At 55.7% G+C, this 15210-nt stretch overlaps 1 protein-coding gene across 3 annotated transcripts in view; it reads right to left on the bottom strand.

Moving 5' to 3' along the window:
- Cdh22 (cadherin 22) overlaps positions 1-15210 on the bottom strand; it is a 117419-nt gene that overhangs the window by 65385 nt on the left and 36824 nt on the right. For 2 of the 3 annotated variants that reach the window (XM_055596260.1, XM_055596261.1), the window contains exon 2: positions 776-1321. In XM_055596260.1, coding sequence (XP_055452235.1) covers positions 776-1138 — 363 coding nt within the window. In that variant the 5' untranslated portion in view covers positions 1139-1321. Of the gene's footprint in view, positions 1-762; positions 1322-15210 lie in introns of all 3 variants that reach the window. The other variant, XM_055596262.1, reaches the window with a different exon arrangement.

Here is a 15210-nt window from a genome sequence, read left to right as displayed (position 1 = left end):
CCCTCCCTCCCTCCCAGAACACTGTGTGAGCCTCACTGGTACCAGGCCTTGGGGATTTAACGATGACCAAACATGCTTTGATGAAAGACGCATGTGTCAATTACACATTCAGCAAACACATGTATAATTGATTCATCTGCAGGACAGATACAGAGACCTCAGGGGTGAGTGCACAGGCATACACGTGTGTGTGTGTGTGTGTGTGTGTGTGTGTGTGTGTGCTCACGTGCCCTAGCATGGTGTAGCCAGGGAGGGCTTCTCTGAGAAAGCAGCATTTGAGTTGAGACCTCACAGTGAGTGTCAGGTATCTAGTAGGAGAGGGAGGTGCAGGGAGGAGAGGACACATTTTGGGGAGAGGGACAACAGAAGATGTCCGGGGCCTGAGATGGACTTTCAGACAGGCATAAGACCAGGCAGCTCAGAATCCAAAGACGGGGGAGTGTCAGGGTGGCCAGAGGCACAGCTACAGAAGACCAGAGCTCTTCAGGGAGCAGGCTCAAATTCAGGTGGGACCCCGGGTAAGTTATCGAGGTCCAGGGAAGTGGCCAGGGTACACACGGGACCTGGTCTGCCCTGTGAACTCGCCGGCTGCCCCACAGTACCCAGGCATGAACTGGTCTCCCCCAGTCCATGTGTAATAGGAAGGCATGAGGTTTTGGAGAGCACACGGGGCAGGAGCTGGCTGAGGTGAAGCTGAAGATAGGGTCAGGGACTATGAGTGGGTGTTCCCAGAGCTGGGGCTGGAAGCGGGCCCCACTTTACCTTGCCCACGTACAGGGGTTCTGTCCCCGTGTACTCCTCCACCACGAAGAACTGGTTCCACACCCAGCCGCGCTTCACTCGGCCCAGCTGGTTGTCCTGCTGAGTCCCAGGTGGCGAGGAGGTTGGGGCAGGTGTGCTTGCGGCCCACAGGTGCCCCAGCAGCGGTAGCAGCAGCAGTAGCAGCGGCAGCAGCAACAGGGGCGACAGCGTGGCCCCCGCCCGCAGCGCCCCTTCCGGCCGTGGCCTCATGCTTGGCAGCGCGGGCCAGGCCCCGGAGCATGGACCAGAGGCACCGCAGCGGTGCAGCGTCACATGGTGACCTCAGCCTCGGGGATGCCAGGCTGGACTGGGAGGGGGCGCGGCCGCACCCGGGCATGGACACCCGGTCCTGGCCCGCGCCCCCCTCTCTGAGGCCCCGGGCCCAATCACCAGGCAGAACGGCCGCTGCTCCTGAGGAGGGTTTGTGCCATGGTCCTTGCGCCCATACGATGTGGTCAGTGGGGGCAGAGGGATCTTGAAGTCCTTCCGGGCCTAGGGGTCATCCGGATCCATCGGGAACCTGTGGGACAAAAGAGAAACCGTGGGATGGGGTTCTGTCAGAGGCAGGCTGCCACTGTGACTGGCCTTGCTGTAACTAAACACCTACTGTGTGCCTCCTACGCAGGAACAGCCACAATAGTGATGTTTGATGGCTGACTGGAGAGCTGACTAACCTCTCCCCAAGCCCTGGTCCCTTCTCTCACCTCCTAAGGCCCCTTCCAGCTCTTCCAGCTGCTGCTCCAGCCCTCAGACCCCCAAGGCAGATACAGTGACTGCCTGCCTAGGTCCTGGTTAAGGCACAGCCGGATCCTCTGCAGTCCCGGCAGAGGCAGCTACTAGAAGGGCTCCTGGAGCCAGAAGCCCCAGGCATGCTGCTCTCCAGGCTCTCCCTTAGCTCTCCCCTAGCAGCGGGAGACCCAGGGGAAGCCTGCTGGTAGCTGCTACCTCTGTCTCGCTGGTGGAGAGAGGCCCTGGAGCCTTAGAGGGGCTTGACTGGAACACCGGAGTAACTCTGGATGAAGTCACATCTTTTGAGCCTGGTGTCTCCAGTCCCCCACTCAGCCTTTCCCATCTCCCCCTCCACCCCCCAACACAGGCTGGCTGTGGATTCATCCATCTCTCCTTCCCTCAGACTCTGCTTTCAGCAAGGAAGGCTCCGAGCTGCTCACGCCTACTGCAGCCATAATGAGAAATAATGGCCTAATGTGGGTGTTTGTTGGACAGCCATGCTTCCACCAGGAATTTCAGGTACAGAGAAGATGAATGAAGGGCAGGGCTCCCTGCCCTATCCCATGTCAGGACAGCTCCATACAAGAACTTCCTTCCGCTGGCCTCAGCACTGAGCCAGGCTTAACCTAGCTGCAGGGAACCAAGGTGGATAAGTTCAGTGTCACGGGAGACAAGACCAGCCCATGATATGAGGGCCGTGTGCCCAGTGTCCTGAGAGGACAGAGTGAAGGCTGAGGGGTTCGGACATTTGGAAAGGAGAGGAATCAGGGCAGCTTCCTGTAGGAAGAGGTACCCGAGCAGCTGGGAAGGAAGGGGTGATGTTGGGAGTGCAGGCTCTTAGGAAGGATACAGTAACAGGGTGAAGGGTGTGGCTGGGCAGAGGGTCTGGGACGAGGAAGTACTCCGAATGCTTGGGATGGGAATTGTGGGGCACCATTTGGACCTTCCTGCAGTGGGGAAACTTTACGCCATCATGTGACACGAACCGCAACCCCGGGAGCTGGGGTGGGGATGGGACTCCCCCGGTTCCGAGTGCTGGGGTCTCTGGGGTGAGTTGAAGGCCAGAGGACGGCGGACATCAAAGATGATGGCCAGAGGTGGACGGCCACAGCGCACAGGGACGGGTGGGGACAGGCAGGGACACGCTGTGACAGAGTCCCCCCACCCCATTCTGTGCCCCGTGTGTGACTTCTTCCACCCAGCTGTCCCTGCTGCCTCTGCCTCACTATGGCCTTGGGGAAGCTGGCTCCCATTCCTCGCATGATGGCCTGGCTGGCTGGTCGTAATGAGGCTGGAGTTATGGGTGAGGAGGGGTGCCCTCCGGAGCTTTCATTTCCTGGAGCTTCTAAGCTCCCTGAATGTGCCTCGCCTGCCTTGGGGGCTGTTCCCCTGGCTCTGGCAGGCAGTAGCAAGGCTGCAGGGCCCCGCAGCAACATGGGGGATGAAGGCAGGAACACATGGTGCTGAGGACTGGGGACTGGAGATTATAGGGAGGCTGGGGCCCCAGGAAGCTCCTCCAGTGTTTGCAGGCACTGGGCTGCCATTGGCTCTGTCTCCTCCCTTCTTCCTTTATTTCTTTGTTCATAACATCTCTTATAAGGGGGGGGGGGGCATGCAGCATCCTGGCATTCACGCGTCCATTCAAACTACTGTCTAATGCAACTTAGGAGACAGAAAAGAATCTCATTCATTCATTCCCTCACTCATTCAGTGCACTTCTAACGTGTGTGAGGCAGCAGATGGGGCCTGTGGCCAGGAGACAGACCTCATAGTTTCCCGTGTTCCTTTGCTCTCTCCATAAATATTTACCAGCACTTCCCTGACACAAGCCCAGGAGTGGGGCACTGGGGACACATCAATAAACAGAGTCCGGGCCTTGGGGAATTGACCTTCAGGTATGTGGAGAGGGGAGCAGAGTGTGAAGGGGAGGGTCCACAGCATCATGTCAACTACTGAGAGAAGGGGTGAAAAGAAGGCAAAGGCATGGCCAAAAGGCTGGAGGAAGTGGAGAATCATGGGAAGGGGTCTGGGAGCTCTTAGAGAAGAGACAATGGCTGAGTCTAGAGGAACAAAGGGGAGCCAGACACAAAGCAGCAGAGAGGCTGGAGGGAGCAGAGGCTCACCTGAAGTCCAGGCACTAGCCTGTGTCTGGGGAGTTGAGGATGAGGTGGGAATGTGCCCTTGCTGGAAGGCAGCCAAGGCCTGCACTCAGACCCCCCACTTCAGAGATGTGCAAGTTGAGTTCCCAAGCACTACCCAGGCCAGAGCAAACCTTGAACCCAGGCCTTGGACTCTCCTTCATACTAGGGGAATGGGGAAAGGTATCCCTCTAGGGAGATGAGGCCCTCATTGGGGGCACCTGGCTGGATGAAGCTGGCCCTTTGTGCACTCTCACCCCAGGGACCCTGCCTTCCATCCTCCCCTCCCTGACCTGGGCCTTTGTACCTCAGCCTTTAGGCCCTCCCTCTGGGCAGCTGGCCAGGCTCCCTGGCCGCCTGCCAGCTCTTTGCACTCCATACAGCCTGCCAATGTTGTAGTAGCTGGGGGTCCCCCCTTTTCTCCCCATTCAGCTTTGCCTGAGGGTGCCCATCACAGGACCCTGCCCCAGTGTTCTGTCTGACCAGGAGGGCAGCAGTGGAGCCCTGAGGCTCCATCCAACTCTCCTTTGACTCTGTGTGGGCCTCCAGGCATGTTGGCAGCCTTTCCCTGGGTCATAGGGCTCACTTCCTGCTCCGAGCTCTTTAATCCCAAGTGGGACTAAGAAACTGAGTCCTGGCCAGGCTGGAATGGTGGTCTTGCCTGTACCTACTCTTCAGCCTGGCCTCTCCTAGCATCTGTCCACTCAGGGTGCTCACGCATACACCCCATTTCACACTTGGCAGCCGAGTATGTCACACAGGTTATGAGGCTCTGCTAGTCACTGACCTAGGCTCAGCAGGAATAAGCAGAGACCTTTCCTGCTGAAGAGGAGACACAGACGTGAGCAATGGACCTGTCTACCACAGTCTGGCTTTGGTTTTGAGTGTCACTGTGGGGGTGTTGGGATGTGGGGCCTTAAAGGAGTGGTTGGGTCATCGTGAAGAATGAATGCCGATCTCTAGAGACTGGCACCAGTTCCTTAGATGACAGTGTGAGTGACCCAGAATGTCTCCTTTGCTCTTTTACCTTGGGCCATCATGACACCTTCAACATATCCTCAGACCTCCCAACCTCTATGGACCATGGATGGAAACAAACTCTTGTGAGTTTTTTGTTTGTTTGTTTGTCTGTTTGTTTTTGAGACAGGGTCTCTCTATGTATTCCTGGATAGCCAGGAACTCACTATGTAGACCAGGCTGGCCTCAAACTAACAGATTTTCCTGTCTCTGCCCCTTGGGTGCTGAGATCAAAGGCATGGGTCATCACACGTGGCTACCTCTTTTATTTATAGCTTACTCAGTCTTCAATATTCTGTTACAGCAACAGAAGGCTGTATTAGATAATGCTCAAGTGTTATGGAGGAAGCAAAGCAGGGTAACAGGGCTGGGGGAATATTTATTTATCATCTATCCATGTACCTATCTGTCATCTATCAAATTATCAATTATTTTAAATGATAATTTGTACAGAGTAGCTAGACAGAGAGGGCCTTGACATTAAGATGCTATTTGAAAAGAGATCTGTTCTGGCAGAGAGAAGCTGAAATAAAACTAAAAAGCACTCTGGCCTGGGGTAGAGCGAAGGCCTGGGAATCCAAGCATGTTAAAAGTGAGAGAACACCAGGGCAGCAGGTGGGGGTAAAGAGTGTGGAGGTGGGGGTGTCGAAGCTGTAGGGTCTCTCAACCTTTTACTGTGAGAAGGGACCCTAGGTAGGTTTGAGCCTAGGAGAATGGTAAGTACACACAGACAGAGAGACACACGCATTCGCGCACATGCAGAGTCACGGCGGCCGGGAGAGCCTAAGGAGGCGCTGAGAGGTATGGCTTGACTGTGGGAAGGGCTGACAGATCTGAAACGGGGAGCTAGTGGCCTGGCCATGGCACAGTGGGATCTTCTTTTGTGGAGCTGAAGACATTGTGGGGAGAGAGGATGTGAGGAGGGGGAGAGGCTCGTGTTGCTGCCTCACAGTTAGACATCCATCCATCCATCCATCCATCCATCCATCCATCCACCCATCCTTCTCCAAATCCTCTGAACACCAGACAAGCCAGACAGGAAACTCAAGATTCCTGGAGTGATGACGACAATAAAGACATACTCATTCCCTCCTGCATTCCCCATCTGGGTGCTAGAGCACTCTTGCATCACTTTCCTTGCACTGGGGAAGCATACCGCCTCCCATTTCTCTCTTCAGCAATATGTACTGGACGCTGACTACGACCAAGCCCTGTGGATTAAACGCACACGCCCTGGATGAGTAGCAGAGAGCATTTAAGAGAAACGAAAAGCATGGCGAGCAGGCCACAGGAGAGGAGGAGTCAAGCGTGGATAGGAGAGGAGAGACGGAGAAGAGGAACCTGAGGGACTAGAGCAGGGACAGTGACCATTGCAGCCTGGCCGGGTTTTGTGGTAACTAAAAAGGATGATGAGGAGTGAAAAGCCACAGCTGGCTGGGAAGAGCTGGCTTGACCTTTGTCCTTTCTTCTTTTCGTTTCATTTCAACATCTGCTCTTACTGGGGCCTTGTGTGCTAAGCTTCTCCTCTCTGAGTGGACACCAGTAAAAGCCCTTTTCCCTCTCCCCACCAGTAATTGGTTTACAGAGTGTCCTATAATACAATTCTGGTCAATAAAACAGAAAGGGCTTTGTTCTGGGAAGCTTCTTGGAAAATATTTCTACTCCTAGTAAAAGGGGATGCCTTAAGGAATAGTTTTTGTTTTCTGCATGTGTGAGTAGGCAATGATTGGAGCAACAGCAGCCATTTTGGAATGATAAAGAGAGCTATTCTAAGCTGGAAAGTTCTACGGAGAAAAGATGGAGAAATTTGTCTCTAGTGATCTCGTGAAACCACTGAATTAACTTGCCCTTGTCTTGGAGCCAGGTCTGCTTCCTCTAGATTTTCATTTTCTTCTCCTTACACCTCTCTAGCTGAGTCTACATCTTGGGCTTGCCAGCAGCTGTGAGGACAAACTTCTAAGGCAGCAAAGACTATGCCTATTTCAAGAATGGAGCATGCTGGGGCCTGGGAGGGACTCAGGAGAGGTGTGCTCCGGACAGTTCAGACTGCCTTGGAGAAGGTGACCTTTCCTGTCACCGAGGAGCCCTGACTCGGCTGTCCTCAGCTCTGCCTGTGCTCTGGGCATAGCCACTGCTGTCATGCTATTTCTGTCCTCCTGCACCCTGCACCCTGCACTAGCAGCCGGCACATCCTGTCTGGATTTCTCAGTACCCTGGCACCACCACTGCCAAGGCAAGGGTGCCAGCTCTCCTTTGTCATCTGGCTGTCTCCCTGGGGGCAGACAAGGGCTTTTCCTGCCTGCTTGACGTTTGTCTCTCAGCCGATCACTCTGCCAGGAGCCAGGAAAGGGCTGGGCACAGTGACTTCCAGGCGGGACAAAGTGAAAGAGACTACATGACGCAACCTGGGGCTAGTAACATCAGCTTGCTCCTCAAGACTCCAGGTCATCTCCCAGCCCCGATCAAACCCTTTTTAGCACCCCTCAGGCCACGTGGCCAGGCTGGGGCCTGACTTCTGACTGTTGCTGGACTGTGAGGGGCCTGGGTAACCCACTGTTTCTCTGAATACCACTTTTCTTATCTGGAACTTTGGGTGGCTGTGCTGGCCTTAGGGGGACCAGGTCAGATGCAGAGGTTGATGCTCCAGAGAGATCTGGTGTGGAGCAGAAATGTTGGAGGAGCGCAGCACCTCTGTTTCTGACCGCTTGCTGGCTTCGCTTGGACTCCTGTACATACCAAGTATCCTGGCTGGGCAAGGCACTTAGAGAGACCGTTCACACATTCATTAATTCACCCAGACATTTTTGTGAGCAGTTGCTAGCCAGGCCCACATGTGGCCAATGTTGGAGTCCTATGCCAAGGAGAGTAGAGACTCCATTTGATTGGCATGGAGGAATACAGCTGCCTGAGCCATTAGGAGGGGCTCGTGCCTGGGGCAGCAAGATGCAGGGTAGGGATGTTCATTCACTCATTCATCAATCCATCCACCCACCCATCCATCCATCTGTCCATCCACCCATCTGTCCATCCATCCATTCATCACCCATCCATGCGTCCATCTGTCTGTCCATCCATCTGTCTGTCCATTCATCCATCCATTCTTTCATTCCCTTGCTCCTTCCACCTGGCACTGCAGGCTCACTTATGTCCTCTCTCCATGCCCTCCTGGTTCCCAGGGCTGCCAGTGAGCACTTTGCCTGGCAGGCTGGCACCTGTCTGCCCTATCCAAGTCCCAAGGGCACAGTGCCTACTGGATCCTGGACTGGAGCACACTGTGTCCAGCTGCAGCCTGCTTCCTGGGGGATGTCATTTCCACCAGCTTAGTTTTCGCCCTTGGGGAGAATGGGTCCCATTGTCCCAGGCAGGAGCAGTGAGGTAGGAAGGGTGCTGGGCCAGCCACCCTGTACCTGCTTCCCTCTCAGGACCCCAAGCAGAAGGCACGTTGGGCTGTAAACAAGAGTCCAGCTGGTCTTGCAATGGAGCGAGAGCTGAGGCAGTGCAGAGCACCTGTGTCGCCAGAGCAGGGTCACAGGCCCAGCAACTGGTGCTAGCGTGGAATCAGGGTCTTCCAGGACTTCTCGGCTTGGAAGCCAGAGCTACCCAGTGAGGAAAGATGGGAGGGAGGATCAGAGCTGGGGTCCTGCATGCCTAACCCAGTATACCCTCACATGGGCAAAGCCCTCCCGGGTTCTCAGCCACCTCATCTATGCTGAGCATGCCAGAGCCACCATCAAGAGGTCCAAACCCTCCCCAGCCTGTTCCTGCAGAGTCAAGCTGGGCCCGTCTGTTCCCATGTAGGTTACAGGCTTTATCTGCTCGCCGCCAGCCTTTGGAAGGAGCCACTGTTTTCTCAGATAAGGAAACTGTGGCACAGAAAGGTTGTGTAACTTACCCAGGTCACACCCTGACTTGCTTTGGAGTCTAGATTTGAACTCTGATCTGTTGGATCCAAAGCTCAGACTCTTTGTCATGACGCATGTGGCCACCCCTTCGGGACCAGAACCCACATTCTCTACATGCTTTTATTGCCTGGTGTCGTGCACCCATCTCAAGGGGCTTGCCGTGCTCCGGATCTGAAATTCCTGCAAGGCGCTCAAATGCAGGAGGCTCCAACCCCAGGGAGGAGGGGGCCAGAGGTGGGGCCGTCGGGGCGGATTGGATCATGAGGGCTCTGACCTCATTAGCGATCGATCATTGATACACTCAATGGGCTGTAAGGAGGAGGTGAGTCACTGGGACTTGACTTTGAAGGACATAATTTCTCCAGGCCCCTCCCTCTGTCTCTCTGTCTTTCTGTCTCTTCTCTCTCTTTTCTGGCAACTGCACAGTGAGCAGCTTGGGTTCCTTACCTGCTCCCTTCCACGATACTGTAAACCAGTCTACCATGGACAAAAGCCCTGATCAACCTTGGCTCCTGGAAGCTCACTTGGGGCGTGTCCCGTCACAGCATCAGGCTGTGCTGACCAACCACAACTAACCTGACATTGCTGTTTAGGGTGTTCAAGCCTCAGGGCCTTCGCACTTGTCATTAGGGTGGGCACGCCCTCTGTCTTACCCAGTGGCTCTCTCCCTTACTCAAGCCCTCTGTTTTGTCCTGGCCTAGGGAGTTCACAGTCTCCCGGGTCCAGGGCTCAGGAACTGGCTTCATCTGAGTTTCAGGGTTAGCTTGCCGGCTGTGACCGCCTCAGCTGCTACCCTCTATCCCTCATTCCCACTTTATTGCAGAGCTCCGGGCATATGAGGGCTGGAGAAAGGTGGCATGGCTGCATGGCTGGCTGCAGGCTGCATGGCTGCAGGCTGCATGGTCCAGGGGAAGGAGGACGGGAAAGGCAGGGGTGTCGGCTGCCGCTCCGCCTCTTTCCCGAGACCTCAGGGCTGCAGTCTCCTTTCCCTCTGCCTCTTCCATTTATGGACTCATGAAATATTAAATGAGTAACTACTACATGCCAGACACATCCTGGAGGCGGAGGAACCCGATGCTCTCGGTGTGGGTCCCCTGGCTGCCCCTCACGCGTGCACTCAGCCAGGCACTGGTTCCACACACAGATATGTGAGTTCCCAACTGGGGCACCATTGGGAAACACAGACACTCCCACGTACGTACAAGGGACCAACTTCACTGTGGGTGCGAGAACTGCCTAGAGAACGGTTCCCTGACGAGGACTCAGAGGCAAAACTCTTCAGGGCCCGTGAGCTGCAATCAGGGAAGGTCTAAAGAACAGGCCAAGGTAGGAACCGAAAGGCCACCAGCAGGTTGCAATAAAAATTAACTATCCTCGTTTGTCAAGGCGATGAACGCGTACTGCCACGGTGTGTTGAAGCTGGAGGCAAGAGGATCGGGAGTTCAAGGTCACCCTTAGCTACTTAGTGAGCGTGAGGCTAACCTGGGCTACAGGAAACCCTGTCTTAAAAAATAAGCTAGCCATAGTGTAGAGAGGAATACAGGGTTTGGGATCTGGACCCGAGAGCCGACGGTAGGGAGGGGTCATGAGGGAGCTTGTGTTGAAAGAGCCTGTGGCTTGAGGAACAACCTCAGAAGGCGGAGGTGGCACTTGGGGGAGACCGCAGTGGTGGCTCAGACCTGGGAGGCCGCTGTGGGATGAGAGAAACTGACAGCTCTGAAATATTTAGGAAGCAGAATGAAGCAGACTCCATGATGGATTGACCCGAGGGGAGGTGGGAGGAGGCAGCTGGAGGACGGCTTCCCGGTTTTATTTTTCTGTTTTCGCTGACGTTTATTGATCACCTACTAAGAGCCAGGCACGTCCTGCACTTCACAAGCGCCGCCTTCTCTGTTCCTCATGTAACCCCATAAACTAAGTCATCAGCATCTCCCTCATTCCCTTCTCTCCGAGAAGGAGGCTACAGGGCCCGGGTCCTCTGGGGAAACAGCCTCTAAAGGTCATGGCTGCAGAGAAGGAAGGCAGGCGGGCGGCACCATGAGTCAGTGCAGACAATGCTGGGCCCCCCTCACAGAGCCTCTTCGTGCCAGGCACGGAGCCATCCAATTAGCTAATAATAAGAGGTGACAGCTAGAGGCAGGACACTCCACACCAACCTTCTCACTGCACTCTCTGATCGCAGTCTTTCACATTTCAGTTACAGAAAGGACGGCCAGTGGCTCAGAGAGGCTGAGGCCTTGCCCAAGGTCACACAGCTATTTTAGTGGTCTATCTGGAATTCCCATAGGCTGTGGCATGAGATGGGGGCCCAGTGGCCGCTGGGAAGGGCACACTTGAGTTTGGACCATACTCTTCTCTGACCCAGCCAGAGGATACTCAACACCCGACTCCCCATGCCAGCCAGGAGCTCTGTGGGCATGTACCTGTCCACGGGCCCGCACACACAAGCGCTTCCTGGGGCCGGCTGCCACTCGCCTGCCAGGGCCGGCAGGTTCGCCCTCTGTCCCAGGTGTCTGGGCTGTACCTGCCTGGCGCCCCGCCCCCGCCCTGCCCGCTTGCCGTGCCGCAGGCACAGGCTCGCTGTACATCATGTTGACAGTAGAAATTACATCCCGGCTGCTGTTTTACACCGCACCCTGTCAGAACTCACCGCAGCCCAGTGATCAGGACAAATTGAATACCATCCTGGCCGTGTCAATATTTATTCCATTTTACAAACATGGCCGGATGGGGGGCAGGGACCCGCTGAGGTGCCAGCCAAGCAAAGCCCTAGGAGGCTGCCCCCCCCCCCCCACAGTGGATCACCACCTCCCTTCCTCTCCCTTCTCCCCCTCCCCTCCTTCTGGACCTTTCATAATCGGTTAAAATTGAATTTCAGTCTTGATGCTGAAAACGGCACAAATCATTAACGCATGCTGTAACTAATAATTACAAAATGGAAAAATGGATCTACCCTTCGATCAAAACTCTGAGCGTCGTCCCCCTCCCCAGAAACCCTACCCTCTGTCCTCTTGGACCCAGCAACAAGTTCCCCTGCCTGCCTTCGAGAACAGTGCCTTGGCTCGCCTGCCTGAGCATGCCTGCACAGCTTCGCGGCTTTGTCGTGCTGCCTGCTCCTGAGCTTCTGCCACATAACACTCTTTCGGATCTTTCCCTCCAAACTGTATCTACGAGATTCCTCTTTGCTCTGGTACCTGGATCTTTTTTACTGCTCTATAGTGCTCCACTTCATCATGGCTGTGGTTCTTCTACCTGATCTTTGTCTGGCTTTCCTCTCGGTTTCTTTGTCTTTCGCCCCTGGTGGACTGTCCCCTAGTGTCCTGTCTGCTACCTCTAGGAGCTCAGCACACTCTGGCTGAGCATACACTCGGTTCCAATTCCTCCATGCTGCCAGAGTCCTGATGCCTCCCCTTGGCTGCTTCCTTCTTTCCCCAGCTGCTGGAGTAGGTAGCCGCAGCCAGAGCAGATTCCCTGGGGCGCAAAGCAGTCCCTGTCACAGCATCCTGCCTCTCCCTTGGCAAGAGGCTTCACCCCGTGATAAACTTACCTCTCAGACTAGAAGAGAACTGAGGGACCCGAGGGACCCTGCGCAAAATTCAGGAGGGAGCTGAGTGTGGGGACAGGGGCCTACACCCCCCCCCACCTCCCATCCTGCCTCAGCTCTGCCACTCAAAGTCTCAACCGCCCCCTGCCATGGACCTCGTTTGGGGGCTCAACAAGCAGAGGCAGAGAAGAGCTGCAGGTGGAGGAGCGCCTCTAGGAGTCACGGGGTGGGGGGGTCACTTGGATACCCCAGGGGCTCATGTGACACATTCCTGTCAGCCTCCCTGGTCTGGGAAGCTGCATGATGAGGCTCGTATTCAGGGTAGTTAATTTTTACTGCAACCCAAGCAGATGACATTAAGGCGTCAGTGCCTTTGCCGTAGAGGAGGAAGCTCCCTGGGCAGGAAGGCGAGGTAGCCAGGGCTGGAGCCCGGCTCTGAGCCCTCCTTGCTGGGTGACCTTGGGCCAGGCTCTACCTTCTTTGGGCTTCTTTACAACAGAGGGCCATAACTGGTTCCCAGTGCTCATCTCAGGCTGCGGCAGCCACATATGGGGCTTATTCAGAATTCAGCCCCCACCCAATCCTCGAATGTCTCATACGGTGACTACAACGATCACAACATTAGAAGACACAGACTATTTCCAGAACTGTCCACAGGCTGTGTGAACACCGGATGAGTTGAAAGTGAGAACCCGTACTTTCTGCCTGCTGGACCCAGCACTCCATTGGCTTCCCGGTGCCGCCCAAGCCACTAGGGAGCCGATGGTCACCTCTAGAAACTGGGGCACAGAGAGGTAGAGTCACTTGACTGGGGTGACAGCTAGCCAGGAAGCAGGGAAGCCAGGACCTGAAGGAGGAAGTCTGGCTGCACAGCCTGGACGCTCTGGGGAGGTTCTGTAACAACTCTTGGCACAGAGCTGCCAAACCTGGGCAGGGAATCAGGCATCCAGCACCCAGGGCATCGCTGCCTCCGAAGCAAGGGTACATATCCTAGCCCACTCCGCAACCAGGGCAAGTGCTTCCTGTCTTATTCATTTACTTCTCCATTTGTGTGTGCGCGTTTCTGTGTGCACGTGCGTGAGCACGCACACGGGGGTGCATGTGCGTGTGTGTCTGTGTTTGTGCATGCACGCTCCAGCGCATGTAGAGGTCAGAGGCTGCGTGGTCTCACCCTCAGCTGCCTTTTCTCCCTTACTCTTTTGTCGTTCCTTTAATGTGGACGGCTGTTTTGCTTGCATGTGTGTCTGCACCTCACGGTACCCGTGGAGGGTAGAAGAGAGCTTTGGACCCCTTAGAGTCGGAGTTACTGATGGCTGTGAGCTTGCCATGTGGGTACTGGAAAATCAATCCGGACTCCTCTGCAAGAGCAGCCAGTGCTCATAACTGCTGAGCCATTGCTCCGGATTCTTTTGAGACAGGGTCTCTCGGTAAAACTGGAGACCGTGGGCTGACTAGACTGCCTGGCCATTAAGCCCAAGAGATGGTCCCTGTCTCTGCTTTCCTGGTGCTGGGGCTGCAGACACACACACTGTGCCCGGCTGTTCTTGGGTGCTAGGGGCACAAACTCAGGTCCTCAGAGTTGAGAGGGGCCATCTCGTCAACCCCACTTCATTTAGTTTTTGAGATGGGCTCTCAACAGACCAGGCTGGTCTCAAATTCACCATGTGACCTTGAACTTCTGATCCTCCTGCCCCTGCCTCCCGAGTGCTGGAATCACAGGCAAGAGTGGCACCATGTTTAACTTACTGCTATGGCTTTGGGAACTGGTGCAGCGTTTGGCATGCTTCGGGCTCTAGTTACTAAGGCACTGGATGACGGGCTGTGCCCACTACCCTAGTGTGGGGCCAGCTCCTGAGACAGATCCTAGCTCGCCAGACCACTCTCTCCTCACCTTCACTCTGACCCAGCCTGGACTGTACCCCCTAACCCCTCTGGGCCTCACTCTTTGCTTCTGCAAAGTGACAGAGCTGGATGAGAGAGTTGACAGTTGCAAACCCAGCTTCTGTCGCTACCATTCTATCTCTCTACGCCCTGGGACCCAGTCTCCTCATCTGTAAAAGAAGCGTCCACAGCCCTAGCTGCCCCACCTCTCGCGAGCGCATGCGCACACCAGGGCCTGGAAAGGGGCGCTGAGGTTGAGCTCTGTGTGCTAGTTGATAACAGCAAGTCCATTGGAGGCCTCTGGGGTCTTACACCAAGCTTGGCTTCTGAATCCATCAGACACTGGATTGGCCAACCCACCAGCAACCTGGGGTCGGATGCCCATGTGGCCATTTCCCCATCAAAGCCTCCGCACCAACTGTCTGCGGCGGCGATACACAGGCGTCTTGGGTGGCGCGTTCCGCTGAATCAAATCCGCCACAGACTCGGGACCTGACCTCAGCTCTAGAGATGACAGCAGGCAGGATGCAGCCTGAGCCAGAGCTTAGCCAGCCAGGCCCTGCCAGTCGCAGAGGCGGGAGCCCCAGGCCTGCCGCCTGCTGTGCTCACAGCGGGATCAGCGCCCCAGATCTCTCTCAAAGCCAGGCCGCCACCGCTGGCCTCGCGGCTCATCTCCCGCAGCTCCCTGAGGTCCTGGCGATTATGCCACTGAACACGCCGCTTTCATCTTGTCAACCTCGCAGTAAATTACAGGCCCGGGGAGGCGTGGGGCTCCTCCTTAAACAAGATTCAATTCCACTTAGCTGCCCCCCCTTCCCGCCCCCTACGTGGCGCACCCCCCCCCCAACAAGCCTGCTCAGGATTTATGGCCTTTCCTTGCAGGCAGCTGGTAACCATGGCAGGCTCCTTGGGGAGGCTGCAAGGCTGGAACCTCAGCAGCCCCAGGCTTCAGCTTGGGCCACCGCCTACTCAGCAGGGAGAAGAAACCGCCAGGAGTGTGGGTGGGCTTCTTACTTGAGTTCGTGATAACAGCAGCACCTGACACACGAGTCCTTCCCCTCACATCCGATGCTCCCTGTCACTACGGCACAGACACCCATTATTGCTGACCCATTTGCACCCACCAGCACGGCCCGCCTTCCCGGTCACTATTGGCACAGGTTCCATCCTTGTCCCCGGCACATGTGTGAACCTGTGG

This window comes from Psammomys obesus, unplaced genomic scaffold (assembly GCF_907164565.1).
Source record: "Psammomys obesus unplaced genomic scaffold, mPsaObe1.curated_primary_1811, whole genome shotgun sequence".
Lineage (NCBI taxonomy): Eukaryota > Metazoa > Chordata > Mammalia > Rodentia > Muridae > Psammomys > Psammomys obesus.
This window is presented reverse-complemented; position numbering and strand designations above follow the sequence as displayed.